The sequence below is a fragment of the Channa argus genome, chromosome 3 (assembly GCF_033026475.1).
Source record: "Channa argus isolate prfri chromosome 3, Channa argus male v1.0, whole genome shotgun sequence".
Taxonomy (NCBI): domain Eukaryota; kingdom Metazoa; phylum Chordata; class Actinopteri; order Anabantiformes; family Channidae; genus Channa; species Channa argus.
In genome coordinates, this window is record NC_090199.1 from 20336536 (window position 1) to 20358472 (window position 21937).

At 39.4% G+C, this 21937-nt stretch overlaps 3 protein-coding genes across 4 annotated transcripts; 1 reads left to right on the plus strand and 2 right to left on the minus strand.

Annotated features, from left to right (window-relative positions):
* Positions 1–897: 897 nt before the first annotated feature.
* Positions 898–3430, plus strand: xpa (xeroderma pigmentosum, complementation group A). The gene is made up of 5 exons (XM_067497713.1): positions 898–1336; positions 1422–1527; positions 1612–1777; positions 2983–3100; positions 3201–3430. The coding sequence occupies exons 1-5, from the start codon at positions 1054–1056 to the stop codon at positions 3353–3355; spliced, it is 828 nt and encodes a 275-aa protein (XP_067353814.1). The 5' UTR covers positions 898–1053; the 3' UTR covers positions 3356–3430.
* A 1580-nt stretch (positions 3431–5010) lies between these two features.
* LOC137123650 (NAD(P)(+)--arginine ADP-ribosyltransferase 2-like) lies at positions 5011–7187 on the minus strand. 2 transcript variants are annotated; one of them, XM_067497711.1, is made up of 3 exons: positions 7131–7187; positions 6964–7047; positions 5011–6234 (listed from the first exon to the last, which is right to left on the minus strand). In XM_067497711.1, the coding sequence occupies exons 2-3, from the start codon at positions 7036–7038 to the stop codon at positions 5347–5349; spliced, it is 963 nt and encodes a 320-aa protein (XP_067353812.1). In that variant the 5' UTR covers positions 7039–7047; positions 7131–7187; the 3' UTR covers positions 5011–5346. The 2 variants fall into 2 exon arrangements, with proteins under 2 accessions (XP_067353812.1, XP_067353813.1); XM_067497712.1 differs by having other exon boundaries at positions 6964–7169.
* Positions 7188–8401: 1214 nt separating this feature from the next.
* Positions 8402–13266, minus strand: kpna7 (karyopherin alpha 7 (importin alpha 8)). The gene is made up of 12 exons (XM_067497710.1): positions 12175–13266; positions 11959–12102; positions 11803–11888; positions 11301–11469; positions 11070–11169; positions 10746–10828; positions 10089–10175; positions 9804–9980; positions 9356–9589; positions 9084–9266; positions 8841–8987; positions 8402–8659 (listed from the first exon to the last, which is right to left on the minus strand). The coding sequence occupies exons 1-12, from the start codon at positions 12238–12240 to the stop codon at positions 8573–8575; spliced, it is 1563 nt and encodes a 520-aa protein (XP_067353811.1). The 5' UTR covers positions 12241–13266; the 3' UTR covers positions 8402–8572.
* Between the last annotated feature and the right edge of the window lie 8671 nt (positions 13267–21937).

Here is a 21937-nt window from a genome sequence, read left to right on the forward strand (position 1 = left end):
CTTGCACTCTAAGTATGGAATCATATGCATGTACTACTTGAATAACGTATTATACTGTATAACATATATCATTCAATTCTGTACAAAGTGTTATATGATGAAATAAATGAAAATTCAAATTTTCACATTTGGTGTTTTGAGTTGATGTCAGAAAAAGCCCTATTGTATTAAACCTCTATGTGTCTGTTTCTGATGGTTGAAGATTGTATGGAAGAGTTGTGGCTTTATCAGAAAGAGAAATATTAAATGATGCTCTGTTACTGGTACGGTAAGGTCACGCCACCTCACAAGCTTCCTCATAACACTAAATCAGATTTGCAGTGTCATCTATCAGGATGTGAACAGCTTTACTTTGACACAAGCCTCTTAGAGCAGCATGTGTAGCTCACTTCCATGACCAGCGTGATGCAACAGGGATTCACTGGACGCCTGAGGACAGCCAATAAAAGACGTAGGCTACTCACCAGTCTGCTTTCTATCTGTTTACTGGTAACTGAGGACATGCACTCACTATAGCTTACATGTCCACCATGCAACAAGTAAAGTCAATTGCTTCAAATGTCTGCAGTTTTTTTAATATTAAAACTATAATGTGGATATAGATCTTAGGATCCAGACTTATCATAAATAAAGATCATAATTTTCACTTCCTGACAAAAAAAGATGTGGTGAAAGTGATCATTAAGATGCACCATAAACATCCTCCCTATTATTTTGAGATAGAAAAATAGCTTGATGAGGAAAGCCCAAAAATAAAAGAACAGTTAAAAGCTTGAATTCAACATTTTATTATGAAGATAACAATGATAACTTATACATCATCAGATTTGAGTGGGATTCACTTTGGTCCTTTACTTTCCGAAGTCGTTAGGTGGCGGTAATACATATACAGTTTTAATTAAAGCCAAGAAGAAGAAGAAACCGGAAGCATTCTGCTGTCAGTTTTATAACAACATGACAACAATTCAGTCCAATGCGCTTTGTATGGAGCAAATAGAATGATCAGCAGTCGTTTCATTCATCTTCATGTGATGGTTATTAAAGATAAACAAAATGGAACCGTCAAAGTCACAGGAGGTGGATGCTGCTGGTCACAAACCCGAACAGAGCCCCCAAACCGAACTGTCTGCAGCGATGCAGGCTAAAATTGAGAGAAATCGGCAGCGCGCGTTGATGCTCCGGCAAGCCCGACTAGCGAGTCGCCCTTTGTTTGCCGCTGAGGGTGCAACCTCGGCCAAAGTCTCCAAGACCATCGACTCCGGTGCCGGCTTCTTTATTGAAGAAGAGGGCGAAGGAGAGGAAGAGCAGACAGCCAGAAAAGTGGTGCATCAGCCAGGTGTGTGTTTGGATGTGTTTGTGTGTACACGCGCGCGCTCATCCACATGTATGCGGAGCTGAATGTATCTGTATTGTGTTTTCAGCTCCAGTGATTAAACCAGACTACCTGGTGTGCGATGACTGTCAGAAACCATTTATGGACTCCTACCTAAGCAACAGCTTTGACCTTTCTGTGTGTGACAAGTGCAGGTACACGCGCACACGCGTTGTTTTATGATTCTGTATCTCAAAAATAGTCAAGTAGACCAACAGTTTAAACATCTTTCACTTCAGAGACAACGAGGAAAAACACAAGCTAATCTCAAGAACTGAGGCCAAGCAACTCTACCTGCTAAAGGACTGTGACCTGGACAAGAGAGAACCACCACTCAGGTTTATTCTGAAGAAAAATCCACACAACCCACGATGGGGGGACATGAAACTCTACCTCAAACTACAGGTACAGATTGGAACACAGGGATTATGAACAACAACTCTCAGATAGACTCCCACCCGCTTGAGAGAGGAGCTGGGCGTAGGTGTGTGTGTTCATGTAGAAAAGAATAGACTTTAATGTGACTGCACAATGGGGGCATACTATGAAACTTTAGGTAGTCTGACCAACAACAATGCACTATAAGACATTTAAATTCAGCACAATACAATAAGGCAGACAACATTAAATAAATAAATGCAATAAATATGCACATTTAAAAGTAAAGAGAGGAAACAACACATAAACAATTTTAGTGTGGCTTTCATTTTTCAGAGGTAGCGAGATCTGAATATAATGCCCAGCGAGGACAGAGGGCAAGCAACAATATTTTCGGTGGCTTTAATAACCCTCTGCACAGCCTTTCTGTCTTCCACTGTGGAGCCTGCAGGTGTAGGTGTCTAATATGATTGTGTTAAATGCTGAGCCATAGTCCACGAAGAGTATTCACACATAACTTTTTCCAAATGACTCAGCCCACTGTGAAGTGTTATGATGACTGTATTCTCTGTGCATCGGTTTGCTCTATAGGTGAACTGATGGTGCTCGAAGAAGGGGGGGAGGCAGTCTATGATGTGCTAAGAGACTAGTCACTCAAACCATGTCTTGACTACAGATGGGAGGGCTTCAGCTCCTCCGTCTGTGTTGGTGTGTGCGTGTGTGTGTGTTAATAAAAAAGTTGTAATCCCAGTCCCGATAATTTTGCTGTATTTCACTGGCTTAATTTAATATCTTATGAGCTGCTTTGACAAAACAAGACACAAGCTAATCGAGGCTGCAGGCCAACAGAGACTAAATGTGAGTAAAGAAAATTATTGGGTTTTGAGTCTGCATGGTTATTGGACAAAAGGATTAATGTAGAAAATAGCTTAAAAATCAATAATTAATCAATGGTAACCAGATGAATCGTCTATTAAAACCCATAACCATTTAAATATTTTTTATATGCAGTGCACATTTAGCTAGCACAACTTTTCTGTCATTTGAAACAAAAGTTATTTTTGAATTAATTTACTAAGAGGGATTCAAACTTTTGCTCTCAATTGTACAATATATGTTAAAAAAGCCAAATAACCCCTCATTGTTCTGGTCCCATGTATGCTTTAATGGATATACCTAATGTGTGTGTGTGTGTGTGTGTGTGTGTGTGTGTGTGTGTCTAAAATACCTAGGTGCTCAAGAGGTGTATGGAGGTGTGGGGATCAGAGGAGGCTCTGGAGGAGGCTAAGGAGACAAGGGAGGAGAACAGAGAGGTCCAAAAACAAAAACGCTTTAACAAGAAAGTGAAAGGTTTGTTTAGTGTTTGATCAGGATCTCATGAATGACAATGTGGATGATAATCATCAACATTCTGTGTGTGGGTGTATGTGTGTGTGTGGGTGTGTGTTAGAGCTGCGCAGGGCGGTCAGGAGCAGTGTGTGGACCAAAGACACCAGCGTTCACCAACATCAGTATGGACCAGAGGAGGTCGTTGATCCAGAGGAGGAGCTTTACAAGAAAACCTGCACCACCTGTGGACATGAACTCACCTATGAGAAAATGTAGACACAAGCACACACACACACACACACACACACACACACACACACACACACACACACACACACACACACACACACACATTGCTTCTTACAGACTAAATCTACAAAGAAAAGAAGTTCAATCCTTCTTTAGGGATCTTATTTACATTTTCTCCTCATTGACTTCTTGTAGCTCACTAATAAATTAATTCTGATCATATTCAGGGGCCAAAATCACTTTCCTGTGTTAAACTGATATTTTAGGTCAGTAGTAGGCCATTTGTATTTCGAAAGAGTGTTGCAAACATTGATTGAGAATTAGTGTATATTTTTAGCAGTAACTGTGGTTTACCCTTCTGTTGCCACATCTTCCTTCCTGTCAAGGGGTTTCCTCTGAAACTGTAGGAATCAATGACATTTTGAAATACTGTGTAAAACTGGGAATTGTGTATGCTCATTTATTGACTTAAAGAGATTTTACTGTTAAGCATAAAACTACAAACTGCTGCCTTATAAAGAATAAGGTCTTTTGACATTGGGGATTAGTTTATATAAGACCTCACAGTTGAGTTTATCGTGTCAAGTCTACATTTTAAAGTTCTTGTCATCACCTGTTAAGGCTTTATTCACTTTGACGGCATTATTTCATTCATCATAGCCCTTGTGATTCCACGAGGCATTCTGGTAGTACAGGAAATTCAGTACCTCCTTAATATGCCATCTACTTTGATACTGGACAAAGACGTACCAGAGCGGATTCAAATGTATTTCTCATCTAGACTTGATGATGAAAAAAATGGTGCTAGGGGATTGATCACTCCTTAAACTACAATGAGTCTGAAAGTAACTATAACTTATCTTTGTAAGATTTTATTTGATTTTTTTTTTTTATGTAATAAAAATCCTAAAGAAAGGTCACATTAAAATTTGGATAAATTACCTTTGTCATTTTCACTTATTGTGATAATCTAGAGGTTAATAAAATTACATAGTACACTTGGCATGGTGCTAGAAAAAGTTTACAAATAGTAAGTTCATACATCAAGATGAGATTTTTACCTAAAAGACTGAGATAGATATTAAATTGTTTTTCCTAACTTTGCTGCTGTACAGATTTGAGGCATACAGGGGGTTGGAACAGAGGTTTGATAACCATCGTTTATCTCTGCTGCTTTAGGAATACAGTGTTAGGTGACAGCTTGTAGATTTGTAGGGAGGTTTTTGTCACCTGTTGCACACACTAAGTTAATTGTAGCAGCACAAAGGGATATTATTTGTATATTTATTGCATATTATGTAAGTAAACTGACACTTCTGGCTAGCTTTTTTTCTTGGCCTGCCTACTCCATCTGTTTTCCTAGGTATAGTTATATTTTCCAGTCTTTTTACTTCTGTGGTTTAGAAACACTGAAGTTGAAAGAAATGTAATTTTTTTTATAGTGGTCAGCCAGACCAATAATAATTCTATGGCTATTATAAAAGAATTAATCATCTGTAGAGTATATTTCATAGCTATTTAGGAAGTTACCGGCCAAGATCTGAGCTTCTACAGATTATTGGCACAACCTTGAGAGCACATTCTAAAAGTTTATATTTTGTATAATCAGAACAACATTTCTGCTAAAGTAATATCAGTCACTGATTATCCTGAGTGGTTAGTGCAAGGGTTGTTTGAAATTTTCTCAATGTGTCAAAGGAAACCCAAGATTGCTTCTGAAATGTACCTGCTTTATCTTCCAAATAATTGCTTTTTTAGAAATTCACAAGCAAATAAGAATGTAACTTCCAGTATTGTGCCATAAATTGTTTGCGGTACTTAACTTGTGCTAGAGAATAAGATAAGTACATGACATCGGTAATCAAAAATGAACACAATCTGAGTCAAATAATTGCTTTTAATAAATTTGAGTGAACAATGGTACAGATTTTGACTGGTGGAGGCAGTTGTCCATGGTGAGCTATTATACTGATACATAACGGTGCAATAAAAGTGTCATATTTAAGGCCTGGTAGCCTTTAAAGGTTTATGGCCTGGCAGTTAAGACTGCTGTAAAGTCCAGCAGTTTCAAGCTTGTAGAAAAGCTCACAATGTAAATCATTGTGTCCCGACGTGTCTACAGAGACAACGTGGAACATCTCATATGGCGGAATCAGTACTTCATCCTCGTCAGAGTTAAACTCAGAGTAGGACTTGAGGTAGGCCCCAAAACATGTGTGTATCTCAAAGCAGGTCCTTTTTCCAAAGTGACGCAGGTGTTTGTTGAGGGAGCTGGAGGCGAAGGAACCAAAGCGCATGGTTTGTCCAGCTTCCCCAGTGAAGAGTAGTTTGCTCCTGCGGTAGGTGGTGTAGCAGCGCGGTTGGTTAAGTTTCAGGAGGCGGATGGCATCGGACAGCAGGAAGTGGAGGGCGTGGAACTCAAAGGAAGTCTTGTAGGAATCCTTCCCTGTGCGCACGGCTCTGTTTAAGTTGTCATAGGACCCCGCTGTGTAGGCACACAGAGCCTTGAAGTGATTCCAGGACAGCGCGTCATAGATGTCCTTATCCTTCATGGATTTAATGGCACAAAGTTTAGTGAGTGTTGTGTGTAGTCCTTCCCTGGTGCTCCTCGGTAGGTAGTGACGTTTCACTCTAATAAGCATCTTGTGGGAGCAGCCATAATACATGTCATCAACAGAGTCTGGAGACAAGCTGAGAGGGATTCTGATGAGCCTGAACAGGCCTGAGGCGTCTGGCAGGGTGGCACCAGAAACCTTCATTGAGACATTTGTGGTTGTCTGCAGGGATGCCTTGATGGTGATGTTCTGAGCTTTTATGTGAGCTTTTGAAGCTAAAGATGGGTCATCATCTGCTTTTTGGACCTCAGGGCTTTTCAAAACATCCTGCATGGTTTCCTGTTCAGGAAACTGCATAAAAGTAAGAAGTAGTTTATTCAGCTGAGATACACATAGGAGTCCACATTTGAACTATAATGGGAATTTAGAATTTTTAAAATGATATCAGTAACTTTTACACACACACGCAAACCTATTAAGGAATCCATAATATACTGATATTAATTTGTTATTTTTTTTATTATAAAATTGATGTAAATGTTTTTGATCATTTAGTATGTAAAACTGTAAAGTTACAGAAATTAGGAGGGAAAAAAAGTCAGTCACCAAGCAACTTGGTGTGGAACAAAAATGGCACAGCTAGTAATGTTTGAGCTGACTTTAACTACTTTGTATTGATGTGTGGTTATCCATAATACATTAGCAATAATTAGATTTAAAAATCTTCATCTGAAAAAGTATCAAGTTGTAAAATCAGTTTAGTGCAGTAAAACAAATTTTACTGAGTTTAAGTAAAAAGAGTCTAAAATGGAAATACTACAGTAAAGTACTACAACATTGAGCAATAGTACAGTACTTTAAGAAAGGTAATGTACTTAGTTACTTCTCACCTAGCATGCTGGGTTCAGCCTATTGACAAGGATTGGTATTTTCTGCTCATAATTTACATTCACCCAACTGAGGTATCAGATTGTTTAAACTACTGTACTATAAATCTGGTGACATTTTACACATTGCTCTTTAAAATGTTTAAAAAGCATGTTCAAATATTGTATCATTGGATAATGTGCATTATCTTACCGTCTTTCCAGTCAGAGGCCTAGTTTGTATGACGAGGCAGCAGAGGACAACGCATATCAACGTGGGGTCCATCATTTAGATTTCCTAGTTGAGAATAATCAATTCCTGCTAAATATATTATACAGATACAAGAAATGTTTCTGGAATAAAGTCCCATTTCATCTTACCAGAAGACTGTTCAGCTGGTGCTGTAGAGCCAGAGCCAATGAGGATGGGGTTCTTGTCTATGATACCATCAGTTGTCTTATATTAGATCTGAGGGGTGGGGTTGTGGTGCAAATCATGTGACCTGAAACATCAAGTGGCTAAGAAATTCCCCAGATTGGTTCTAGGTAGTCAGCAAGACTTAACTGTTGTCAGCATTTCCAAAACATCTAAATTGCAAGGTCCGATGGCTAGTTTTCCCGATAAGAGGTGTGTAACTTCCCTCTCAGGCAGATTTTTTTGGTCCCTTCAGCTGATCCTTCACCACTGAATCATTTGTCTGCTTGATGCCCTTCCTGACAACCATTCCTAATTCCTACTGGGTTTGGGACCAGTATTGTGCAGCTCGGGATTGAGAATGGGCTGTTGGGGGGGGGGGTTCCACATGATTATGAAGAGCAGGGTGCAAACATCCAACTCTATGGTTGGTAGGTGGCCACTACCAACAGCACCACAGCTGCCCCATTTGGGGCAGATTAAAGATCACAAAATTTACATTAAAGGAACATTTAAAATCATTTCACCTGTTCCATTGAAGACAAATTGAGAAAAAAAAAAAGTCAACTATTCAGAGTTGTGTATAAAAAGGTTCTCTACACATGTAGATTTTAGTATAGCATAAATGTTGAATTCCCCACACTCCCAGTAGTATAAGGAAGTCAAAATCAAAGCCCATTTCAGTTTCTGAGAATCCCAACTTCTGTAAAATCTGTGTCTAACCAACTTAGTACCATAAAAAAAAAAAAACACTAAATTGAGCAAGCAGTTCTCATATCTACAGTATACCACAGGAAATTGAAGTTAAATTTAGCATTCAAAGCAGGTCATTACAAAGGTCAGTCCAGTGTAGGTTTGTGGTTACATCAGCCAACTGGAGGTGGGTGCATTTTTATTCAGCTATGTAATACATTTAACCAGTTTGACAAAAAGCATTTAAAAAAAAAAAAAAGAGTTTTACCCTTTTAGTTTGGCATGTTCTGTATAATGATTGATTTAGAAGCCAGTTTTAGTTTAGGCTCCATGAAAGCCACCCCAGAAATGTGATCCAAATGTTCCAAGCTCACCCCCCCCCCAAAAAAAAAACAAAAATAAAAAGTGTAGCTGGAGATGCTGGCCATTCATGTGTAGGAATACTGATTTGAACTGCGCAAAGATAAGAAATGAAGTGTGTAGTTTTACATTAACAGTTTAGGTATTAAACTATGTTATGTAGCTTTTAGATGGATGATGTTCAAATTCTGGTGAGTTCTATTGTACTACTGTCAGTTTACCAATCTGAATTTTTATTTTAAACCAAGTATACTCCTACCCAATGTTGAGTTTGTGTACAGCACCACAGAATGCCTTTGTATAATACTGTAAGAAATTTATTTGCTTTTAACATTAGTCAACACAATAGTCAAGTTTAAAACTGAAAGCTTCTCTCAACATCAGGATGCTGAAAAACAAAGGCGTCATCAGTTTGGTCAACCTTTACTCCTTCAATTTCACCCTAGAAGAAAGGAAGATTTAAAGTACATGCTGACATTACTATATAGCCTCTCCGTCAGTGCTGGGGGATACATGTCCTCCAGATAAGCTTGCAATTACATATTTAGTGTTAAAACCTTTATCATGTCAAGGTGCCAAGCTTAAATTCACTCATGATAGTGACATGACATTTTGCTACTTACATCACCAAAGTACTTCTCGATAAGTCTGTGTGCAGCTTGGTACACCAGATCATTGTCATGGTTCTGCAGCATTTCAATGCGATCAAGTCCTCCAAGCTCCTCAACCAACAGGCTTAGTTTCTCTGTCTCACCGAGCTTCTCTGCTGCCTGAAAAGTCACATGCAGCAACTGAAACCTTTTCTGATCAGCAGCACAATCCTAGTTAAAGATTTAGACCAACTTGAAACAAAAATTTCCACTCACCATAAAGATGTTGTTGATGGCATCCAATATAACCAGAATAATCTTGGCATCCTTGACCTGCAGCAGGTTGATAATTGCCTCCAGGGCACCACACTGCACCAAATGCACCACCTGCTCCACAGTGCCCCCACTGGTAAAGTTTGTCACTGCCCACACTGCTTCCCTTTGAGTTTTGAAGTCCCCCTGAAGACAAGACAACTGTACTTTCAGCACCCAATGTTGAAGACTGCTACAAATAAAAGGCTGAGAACTTTCTGGTCACAATCACTCACATTTTTGAGCCGGTCCACCAAAGGAGGGAGAAGCCCACAAGTGATTAGCTGTTGGATTTGCTTACAGGGTCCTGCAGCAATGTTGGACAAGGCCCATACTGCCTCCTTCTGCACACTGGGCTTTGGGTGCCTCATCAGTTGAGGTAGGACATCCAGAACCCCAGCATCAATAACTGCCTGGGTCTGCAGATCAGAGCCACTCACAATGTTGCCTATGGAGCGTAGAGCTGGAGTCTGGAGGAGGGAGGCATATTGAGGACAGTCCCCTTTAACAGCTACAGAACAGTCTGTCCTAAAATCAATTTAATATGACTGAAGTCAAACTAAAATGTTCCATATGCAACAATCAAATAAGGTTTCAAAATCTTGTGAAACCTAAGACCACTGGAATCAAGCAATATCTTGGATCTTTGGAGACAGAGGGGTCTGAGTAATTCAAGAACACTACCATGACACTGAGCTCCTTGTGGCTCATGAGCTCCACAAGTCGAGGGACGATGCCAGTTTTTACCACAACATCAATACGGTCATTGTCACCATCTGTGAGGTAGGAGATGGCCCAGCATGCATCAGACAAAATGTCTTTATCACTGAGATGGAGCAACTGGATCAGAGATGGAAGCAACTGAAGAAACAGTTTCAGTACATTAGTCATTTTGATGAAGGTGAAGCACACCTAAGAATTTGCAATTCCAAGGGTTAAACCCTGACTGGAATTTGGGTTTTCACTTACCTGCAGGACTGCTGACAAAGGTGGGAATGGATTCTTGTTTCTGCACAAGTTGGACATTGTCCATGTTAGGTTACGCAGGTAGCCAACCTGGAGTAACAAACAGAAAGATTCACCTACTACAAAGCTTTGGAAACTATGTCAGACTGATTTAGTGCTTACACATTTGCCATATTATGTATGGGGGCCCCCCCCCCCCATGTCCCTCCAGGAGGAGCTTTGCAAGGCTCAATTAAATGCTTGTCTGCACATTGCAGTAAAATATAGACAATTGCAGAACATGAAAAAATGCAAACTTATGACTAGAGTTTGTTGTGTGAAGATTGAATAACTCATGTAGCACAGTATAATTCATCTGTTTGGTTTCAAAAAACTGAAGTCAGACTTTTTTTAAATCATCCCCATTTCTAGTTACTATTGAAATGAAACTGATGATGTTGCAAACTTAATACTTTCAGTACTCCAATATGAAAAATTACTTTAGATTTCAGTTGATTACTCATCTCAGCTTAAGACCATTAGGCCAAGGCCATATTAGCCTTTACTAGCCTAACACCTGACTGACACTAAGGTCAGGTGAGTGTATATGAAGTTTAAACCTAAAGCAATTTTGCTTTGATAAAGCTGCCCCTTTAAGTGGGTGTAGATTTGTCAACTTACTGGCGTGTCTGGAGTAATGCGGGCCAGTAGTGCTGGAATGACGTTGCACTCAATCAGAACGTCTCGATAAGCTGAACCGTCTCCTTCAAGTATTGATATTTTTAACAGAAAGTAGTTAGTAGCTACAGCAAGTGAAATTGATAAGTTTGTGCACCTTTAATGCCTCCATTGGACAGATTTAAGACTGATCCTTCAGTGCAAAACTGATCACATTAAGCAAGCCAGAGAATATATAGCATTAGAGTAAAAGCCACAAGGTTTATTAAGCTTCCCAATTAAAGTGATAGGATAGCCAAATGAAACCAATTCAGTCTAGCATTTTACCTGCAATATTTCCAAGAGCCCAGACAGCCTGTTCACTGATGTGCAACATCGGTGAAGCCAGCAGAGAGATGAAGGCAGATACAGCTCCATGTTCCACCACCTGAGGATAGGCACAGATATAAAGTTTGTTCTGCAAATTGCAATTCATTGAGACTGAAAGGCCATGTCAGTCACATTTAACATGGCCAGCCATACATGTACGCCACACAAGTTCCATAGTTGTGGTGACACCTGTTGTGTGTGCCATGATGTTCCAGAGGCGATGTTAGTAAGAGCCCAAGCTGCTTCAAACTGCAGAGTCGGTTCATCATCCATAGACAGGAAGGAGACAAAGCGGGACAGCAGACCAGCATCAATGATCTCCTTCAGAGGCGGGTTGCGCTCTTGAGAAAGCAGTTTCCTGGGGAGGTGGAGGAGATCAGTTTAGTTTTTTTTCCTATCCCCATTTTTAGATGGGCAGGATACTGAAAATGTACAGTTGGCTTCTAAGTTCTTGTATGCAAGTCTAAAAACACATTAGTCAACTGTTCCAAGCCTGGTCCTCGAGGACCCCTGCTCTGCTCATTTTCCAACCCACCCTGCAATACTGATTACCACTTTGTCTTCTCGAAGTTCACCCTCATCTAAAACGAGATGTTTCACCTTCTGACAGGAGTGCAGGGCTAGTTGGAAAACAAGCCAAGCAAATGTCCTTTAGGACCAGGATTAAGAGCCACGGACCATAGAGACGCACCTGGCTGCTTGGCAGCCTCGAGTTTGGGACTCGTTGCTGTCGGAGTTCACCAATTTAATTATCTCCTCGATGTTTAGAGTGTTCACCTAAATGACAGAAAGTGTTAGAAGTCTAAACCGGCTTGAATTAGATCATTAAATGTTTTAATGAACTGACCATCTCATTAGACATGTAGTCAGGAGAAAACACCTCGTCGTCCGGCAGAGAGGAGAGAGTTATGTTTCTTCGTTTCAGAATACTTTCATTCTTGTGCGCTTTGCGCAGCTCCACACACTCCGCAATTCTTTTATCGCGGAGTTTCTGCAAGAGGGCGAGACGCAGGTTCCATAAATGGTTATTATATACAATCCTGAACATTAAACATCAACTCACCGTTGGGTCTTTCCCCTTGTTTTTGAATTTGGAGAGCCGCTCCTCGGTAACGTTCTTGGTGGGCATGGTGGACACGTCCTTACTGCCTGACGCACACTGATGAATCCGTGAGCGCAGCGGTTATAAGTGGCAGGGCAGCTCAGGTGAATCTAATTAGCTGTGATTGATGTGACGCTCTGCCAGTTGTACGCGATTCAAACAAGTAACCAGTTTGTGAACGTGCCCTCACGCGCCAATTAGGTTTGTTAAAGATTTCTGGTGAAAAAAATGTTCCCTATATCAATGACCAATTCTTATTATTTTTATTATTTTATTTTCTAAATGATTATTATTATTATAAACTGTTTACTTTTTAAAAAAAATTCTTTTTGCTGTTGAGTTATTTTTTTTCTTATTTGAAGGTCTAATGACAGCTTGTTGTGGAGCTGATTGTAAAGCCCACTGAATCAAAGTTCAACTTGACTTTTACGTGTCATTGTATTGAGTTATTTTATTTAATTTCTTAGTTTTCTTTATGCTGTTGTGAAGCACCTTGAATTGTCATCATGAATGGAAAATGCTATAATATTTAAATATATTTTACTTGACTTGACATTGGGAATAATGTGTGTCAGTAGATGGCAGCATAATACAACTGACTTCCACATGTGTGTTAGGCGTGCGTTTTAGTATATTTGATGTATTTTCATAGGATCCTGTAAATTTATCCTGTACATATGTGTTCATAGCTGTCCAAAAGTGGAGAAACTGTATTCCTTAAACATTGGTTTACCTAAGTTTTTTAAAGCTGCATTGCTGCAGAAAAAGGAGTGGGTTTTAAAGGAAAAGAAAAAAGATAAAATTAAACAGATCAAAGAATAAGGGGTGAGGGAGAAAGTGAGGCATAGAAAAAGTGTGACAGTGATGGAGTCTTGTCTTCCTCTCTAACAGCCAGGAAGGGCTAAACAATAGCAGCTGAAGTGGAGGCTTCCCCTTGACCAAGTTATGATCCCTTCCTCTGGATAACATTCACAGACACACACATACACACTCACAGAAGCATCATCTCCGACTCAGGTATGAAAATAATTGGTTCTTTTTAGCATCACCACCAGCATCTTGGCTGTAGATCACACTTGTGACTCACACCTGTCTCTGTCTCTGTCTCTCACTACCTCACTCACTCACTCACTCTCTCTCTCTCTCACACACACACACACACACACACACACACACACACACACACACACACACAGACTGCCTAAACTAATTAGTGTGAAGATATGCGAACACACCTTTTCCTTTCCATTTTGGCCCGTCAGCCACATTGAATTTACATTTCATTGAAACTGAACACTCAAGGGAATAGTTGTGGCGTGGATGGAGGAAAGCTTGTTGGTTTATTGTCAACTTTCATGGTATTTTTACTCAGTAGCAACATTGCCTTACATCGATAACATTTGAAAGCAACACATTTCTATTTATGAGCCTTTATAAAAAGTTTATTTTTAGGTAACATTTGTGCATTTTTCAGTGTTTGCCCAGGATGTAGACGGACAAAAAATAGAGACTTACTAAAAAGCTAACAGTGTTCTTACACGAAGAGCCACGTTTTCTTTTTCTCGTATCATTATGCAGAGCAAAATAGGGTTAACAGTGGCTGTGTTGGGCAAGCTGTTGCATGGTTTTTCTGCCCTCTAGTGCCCAAATTACCTTTCAGAGGTCACTGTTCTGACACCTTCAGCTGCCTTGTTTAATATTTGTTTAGCAGTTTTCAAAAAGAAGAAATGTTTGTAAAAACAATTACAGCAGACCTGCATGTAGATACAAAAAAGATACACGAGGAAGAGAAATTGATGTATAATTTATTTGTTCACTGAAGACTATTATGAGCAAGCACGGTGGTGGAGTGGTTAGTGCTGCTGCTTCACAGCTAGAAGGTACCCAGCTTAAAGGCCCTGCTCGCGGTGGCACCCTGTCCAGTGTGAATCCTACCTCTGGCCCATCTGCAGGCACTTATATTAAACCCTGTTTAAAAGGATCGAGAATTTTCGAAGTTGTTACTCTATTTGTTTAAAGACATTCATTTATATAAGGAGAAATGCAATTATATTAGTATTTTGTGGCATAGGGAAGTGTCGATTTCGGCTGTGTGTGTGTGTGCGCGTGTGTGCGTGTGTGTGCGTGTGAGAAGCCTTGAACCTTCACGGTGGAATTTCCTCCAATCAGCTCACATTGTTCAGAGTTGACAGGGCAGGGCAGAAACACTCCACACCCTTCAGGGTCTCTCTGAGGAACCATAAGCACTTCCAGGTCAAAAGGCCAGCAGGATGAAGTCATTGGCAATGAGAGGAGCAGACACACAGACACACACACACACATTTTCACTGTTATATGTTCAATAATTCATTATTAATAGATGAAGAACTGCATTCACGATTCAGTGGAAAATAAATGTCAGAACATATTACATCATACATTTCTTGTGACAGAAGGACAGTTTTCTAACCACTTAAAAAAAAACGGGCTGTACACACTGGATAATCTCTTTTTTCAATCCTGTAGGAATGAATCCTGAAGAGCTGGTATAGTTGCTATCTTTGGCTTGTAAGGTTATTTTAAACTCTATTTAAAATATCTATTTAAAGCCTGTTGCTCTGCCTTAAAACTTCAGAGCTAAACTTTCTCTTCATTACTTGCTGGATTGCCTGTCAGAATATCAGAAAGTTCTAAAAACTACCAAATTGATTTATGTTTCTAACGCAGTTATCAATAATAGTCATAAACCTCAGGTGCTGTTCAGTTTGATCAATTGTGTTATGAACACATGCACTGCTTCTCACCCTGAGGCATCCATAGCATCATGTGAGAACTTTCATCAATATTTTACTAATAACATTACTAGCATTAGGCAGTGTTACAGTGTCATTACTTCAAATCCAGCGGTTATTCCTGTGTGCTCAGCTGACTTTATGCCTATCTCTGCCTGTGTTGTAAGAGGTGGTTCACCATATGAAAGCATTATTCTGTTCTCTGGATTTCATGCCACCAAAACCCTTGCTGACTGTTTAAGGATGCTTTTGAGACTGTTGAGAACAGTTTTCTGGCTCTTATTAATTATTAATCTAGGTACAGGGCCAGTCCCAGCAGCATGCTGTTGTCCAATCTTTTCTCAAAAATCCAAACCTAGCCTTGCTGTCCAATTTCAGACCAGTGTCTTTTATGTCTGATGCTCTGGAAATCATGTTTTTTATTCTAACTTCCGTCACTGCTGAGAGACAATGGCATTGAGGTAAAATGTCAGTCTGGTTTCAAAAAAATTATAGTACTGATTTGGCATTTTTAAAAAAAGGAATAATATTTTTCGTTGTTATTGCGTCCTCCTTCTGTAGTATACCCCAAGGGTTTGTTCTCAGTCCAGTTCCTTTTTCGTTTCTACATGCTTCCACTGGGGTCTGTCTTATGGAATATGGTTTTCCACTGCTATGCAGATGACATCCAGGTACATTTACTTTTAAAAGCAATGAGATCGTTTGACTGTCTGGCTGTGGCTTAAATTCTTACATGTTAATGAAAACAAAAGTGTGTGTGGCGTTTGGCGACTTACAGCTAAAGATTATTGTAAAGAAACTAGTTAGTTAAAGTTAATACTTAGTTAGTTATTTTTGATAGTGATTTGAAATTTCATTAGCAGATCAATGCAGTTGTGAGGTCAAGCTCTTTCCAGCTGAGAAGCCTGTTAAGTTAAAGTCAAGTCCTTCCTTGCTTTTGAAATAACAATTCATATCAGTTCCAGGCTTGATTGTTTTCAACTTGCTTTTAAGTTGTTGATTAATGTTTTAAATGCTAAATGGACCGGCATCACCCTAACCTTACTGAATTACGGCAGTGGCACAAACTAGCAAGATACATCTGATCAACACGTCAGTTTGGTGCCAAGGGCTATATGCTGAGGTGATAATGTCTTTGTCAATGCAGCCCCTAAATTATGGAACAGTTTACTCCTGAATATTAGATGTTTTAAATAATTGCTAAAGACTTATTTATTTTCTTTGACTTTTAATACATAGTGGAGTCTGATACATTGTTTTATTCTTATTATTTTGTTGTAATGATTCAATTTTACGTCTATTAATTTATAATTTTATTAATGATCTTTTTTTTGTGTATGTAAAGTTTGCTCAACAGGATGCTGTTTTTAAAGCGCTACACAAATCAATTTACCTTAATTTGATCCTTAAATTTCTCCGCCCTGTTTTATTCTTTATTCACTCTTTCTTTCCTCCTATCTTTTCATTAGTCACTTTTGACTCCCTCCTGTCCTCCTTGGTTCCCAGATCAACTTGAGGTGTCTATGGGAAATCATTACTATAGATTGCGCTGCAGTGCTGCATCAATACACATGCACACAAATACACACACATACATCTCCATAATGTGCTCTCTCTGCATTTAATAGCAAAAGGATGTTACAACCCTGTCTCATGTTTGAACAAATTCCTAGCATGGGATTAACTTTTTGTATTTTGTGTGTGTGTGTGTGTGTGTGTGTATGTGTTGTGTGTGGTATCATTATGGTAAGAAGAACTCAGAGACAGTCAAACACACATACAAAACATAGATTGCAAAAAATGATGCACAAACAGTGTGGCAAAGACAAAGGTGTGCTTTGTCTGTCCACATAAGTCAGTGGTTCTCAGATATCAAAGTGGGGGAGAGAACCACAAAGAACCACAACAGGATGTGGGTTTGAGTGAAAGAGAGAGACTGAGCCAAAGATGTGAATGTGTTGGTGAAATGTATTGAAGATGGGGGGGTCCATTAAGAAAAGAGAAAAAAAAAAACTATGCTGATATCAGACATATTTCAAATTCTCAGACACTTGTACAGCATGTGAATACATTCGAATGCTACTCATCACTTTTACATGTAATGCAATGCCTCGGGTATGACGGCTGTCATTGCATTTTCACATTTCAAACATCTCTCTTTGCCCTTCCCATCCTATGCCAGATTGCCGTTTAGCTCCACTCTATTAATATTTCATGCTGCCACTCTAACACCTGCCTATCAATAACCCAGTCAGGACTTACCTCAGTTCCAATCCATCATAGTCCTGCCTGACCAGGCTGCAGAAGTGTGTGTGTGTGGGTTTGTCTGTGGATAGATAATTTGTTTCTGCTGACAAAGCTCTCGTCATTGGATTGTACAAAGGGGCTGAGGACTCAATATCTGAAAGATCGAAAAAAGCCATTTATCATTTCCTATGACTAAGACACATTTACACGCAGTCACATGCAGTCTCTCTCACACACACACACACACACACACACACACACACACACACACACACGCAGACAGATGTTTATTGGCACACAGGATTGAACGATCAAAACAGATTTCGCAATGCAATTATTTCTTCTAGCACAGCTAAATGTTATCTTGATTAAATACTGGATGTTGTGTAAAAGATTGTCCTAGTTTGGTTGATTTAGATTTCTTTAGGGAGTAAACTTAAAAAAACTATGCCAGCTTCATTCAAATGGTCTGCTTTGTAAACCTCAGTTTTATTTGTTGATTTATTGAAAACTTTTTGGTACTTTTACAAACTTAAGGCCCCAATTAATTGCTTCAGTCACTTTAAAGAGCCTCTTCAAACTGACACAAAGTTCTGCAGTGAAAATGATAAATCTTCTCTTGTGGGAGCCACTAGAGCATAAAACCATCATACACACGCACACAAAAAAACCCCACATGGAAACGTGTTTGACTTCTTACTGAGAATACAATCACAACTCTCACTCTGGTTATACAAGGCTGGATGGATTGTAACAATGGCCCTGGCACTGGAATCCATATCCTCCTGGATCTGAGGTTCAACAAACAGTCAAAGCCTCCTTTCCAGCACCCTGGCATAGGCTTTTCCATGCAGGCTAAGCAGTGTGATGCCTCATTAATTGAAGTCACCTTTTTTAAAATGGGGACTACCACTTCAGTTAGCCAGTCCACAGGAACTGTACCAAACCTCCATGCAACACTGAACAGTCATGTCAACCAAGACAGTCCAAGAGTGTCCAGAACCTTCACAATCTCATCCACATCTGTGACACACCCTCTGAGAATCACCACCTTAAAAGGTGTGGAGGCGTTTGCGTTTCCCTGTGAACCAGGGAGCTGTGTTTTCAGGGACAACACCTGGTAGCATCTCCAAAGGCAAAGTGATCCCAGAGGACAGGGCTGACTGAGTGTGACTCCCTAATAATAGGACAATTCAGGAATGTAATACCTCACCTGCAAGAGGGAGACCGGGACACACTTCTGGGCCCAGGTCTAGGCGGAGAGCACCTTAGTGAGCGTCTGGTGACCCGACGTTTGACCATGGGGCCAAGTTGGGCAAAGCACAAAGAAACAACATGGAGCCACCAATATGTGAGCCCACCACCTGCAAGGACAGGAATCAGAATTGGGTGTGATACCAGCCAGGAAGTTGCCAGGTTTGGGGTGTCTCGGTGAGGTGATCTCAGACTTCATAAGCCAACTGTAATGTAAAAATTTTTTTAAAAAAATACACATTCAGTTAGTTTGTTAATCCTTAGAAGTAATAAAAATTGCCAAGCAGTGTGTACAAAGAAGGTTATAGTAACATAATGCACTGAAAGAGATGCTATAGGAAACTTGGTCGAAAGCCATGTAAAAATCCTAATCAACACATCTCATTGGTCAAGTGTAGTCTGCAAGACTCTGGACTGTGTGGGAGAAAAACACACAGGATTGCTTATTTCTACACATAAAGCATCATGTTTAGAGTATTATAAGGAGCTACGCGTAAATGTGAACAAACCAAATGAGAATTCACACAGGTATGCAGCATGAGATAAAACTCTGCCTATGAGAAGAACAACACCATTCCCACAATCAATTAAGGTGGAGGCACACTGATGTTTTTGGTGTGTATGTCTGCATCAGGTCCTGAAGCTCTGCATAAAGTGGGGGGAAGAATAAATGCAGGACAATTTCAGAAGATTTTAAAGCAAGGTCTCCTACCATCAGTCAAAAAGCTACAGATGAAGAGCTAGTGGGTCCTTTAAGAAGACACAATCCAAAGCACAGAGAAAGGTGACACAGGAATGGTTTAGAAGAATAATGTGAATAAAGTGAATATTTTAACACGTTCCTCCCAGTCTCCAGACTTAAATATCACTGAAAACATTTGAATAAAGTTGAAGAAGGCTGTACATACTTTGTACAGTTGTACAAAGTATTAGAGAACATTTGACACAGGAGAATTTGTATTATTTACTGTAAATATGTAAGGTACTTTATACAACCCCTGACCATTTTATCATTTCTGATGATAAAGGACCGATTGTCGTGAATTCTTTGTTTTTCTCTCTTTGCCATTTCGGTGTACACAGTGTTACACTCAACTGTAATTTAATGTAATTCGGCAAACTCAGAAATGATTTAATTTAGGTCATAAATTTAAGTTTTAAGACTAAGAATGTGAACCGCACCTCCTAGTTCTCGTATTTTAAACTAGATACCTTAAGTTTAATTAGCCTGAAAATATAAAACTTTTACATTTACATTAGGCTAATTAAAAGATTGATTCCACAGAATTCCTGAAAGAGAATTTATAGTGCACTAAAATGAGGCAGATGCACTTATGGAAACTTCTGCAAAGGCTGTTTGTGAATGCAGTAAAAAGTAATAAAAGGGTTTTTTCTGTGTTGTCTTTAAACCAGCCCAGGCAAACTATCATCCCCATGCAAGAGTGGGGCTTGGTTTAACAACTGCGCTATATCAGCACCTCAGTGATAGGTAGTAAAAGTTGGGAGCAATAGACAGTTTGTGGAAATGAACACTAATCAATGAGTGCAAACAAAGATAATGAAGAAGGTGTCTTTTTCTCTATACCTCCTTATCCCATACGTGTGCCTTTATTTGATGCTATTACTACATAGTCACACATGTGAATACACAAATAAACAGCTGAAACAAGGAATGGACTTAGGAGCTTTAAATCATTCTCTATTTCTCTCTCGTTTTTTTTTTTTTTTGGACTAACATGTACCATAGACGAGACTGAGTGGTGTTATCTGTGGATCAGCTAACTCCCCTCAATGAGAAGGGAATCAAAGCAGTGGAGGAGAGACGGAGAGGAGAGGAGGGGGCGCAGGGATGCATGGTAGAGAACTTCAAAGGTGAACAGAGTTCACACAGATATAAGGCTCCATCAACAGAGCAGAGCCCACAAAGAAGCCACAAAAGAGAGAAAGAGAGGGCAGAACTGAGAACATACACATAACGTACACAGAGTGGAGGGAACACAGCTGCCAATACTGTCAACAATAAAACTCTTCATTCATGTTGTGTGTCTGTGGGTAAAAAAAAGGCCAGCTGAAAGACAGACAGGAGGAGTAGCAGTTGGGAACTTAAGGGATCCAGTTGTGAGGTGGTTGGATGGGTGGGTATTTCTGTGGGGGTATGACCAGGTATCAGGTGTATCTGGGCTGAGAGGCCCCTCACATGGGCATCCTATTCACCTGCTGTCCAGACTTGGACAAAGGCTGGGGCTCTGGGGCTCCACTGGTCCACAGACATGCCAGGTAACACTAGAAGGTCTTTTTGGCCCCAAGAAGAAGGGAAGATGGTTAGGAGATTACAACAGGGGAAAATGGTGAGTTATAAACAGAGCTTTTTGATAATCTGAGGCTCCACCTTCAGCACAGTCACGTTTATACCATGCAGCCATTTTCACAGATTTAAACTTTTTCCTGTATATGGCCCCAAATATTTTCTATTCTACATACAAACACTATTAAGTCAGACTGCATAGTCAATAGGGTTATACATAATGCTGTTATTGTGTCATTTACTGATCACCGTATAACAAAAAAAAAAAAAAATTATAAATATGATTATAAAGTTAAATTAAAATTTGCAATTTCAACATTTCCTTGATTGATTCTGTTTCATTTGCAGCATAATTAGAAGATTGTTCCCAATTTTCTACTAAACTTTTGTCACCAGAATCATTCTGAGCTGTCCTCGCCATGTTTACAGTAAGTGTCCACTTCCACCAGCAGATAGAGCAGGGTTTTTTTAAAAAATAATATTTAACCTAAAAACCCAGTTTAAATGAAAAGGTTGACATTTTAGAGATGAAAAGATAAATATCAATCTTACGTCTGTGGATTAAGTACACTGTAATTTCCAATGAGTTAACGTTACTTAAAAAAAAGCATATAAACCAATTGCCTTTAAAAAAACAAGTAAACTGGAATATGAATTGTATTTTTACTTATAGATGCTTATTGAGTGTAGTACAGTTTAAAGCTTAGTAAAGTGTAGTTCAATTTAGTTGACACAACTAAAAAACAGTGCTCAGAATTATCATTTCAAACAAAGCCATTTCAAGTTGACCATACTGTGTGCTGTCTTTTAAATGACACAGAAGTGTGTCATTTGTACCGTGACGTGTCTTACAACTTTGAACATTTAACGGTCTGATTTATTTACTAAAACCATGCAAACTTACTGCCTTAAAATTTCAAGTAAGAGATACTGGTGTGACTTTAGTTTTTCAATGTTATGTCATACATGACTGTCTACTTTGGTCACATCATCTTCAGTCATGGTTTGTTAACCACACCCCTGTCCCCAGAATTAATGAACGTGCATTATTATTATTGTAACAATACTACACTATACCACAATATTAGGCAATTATATACTGTACTACTAAGGTAGATAGACCCCCAGCCTCCCTTGTCAATTAGCT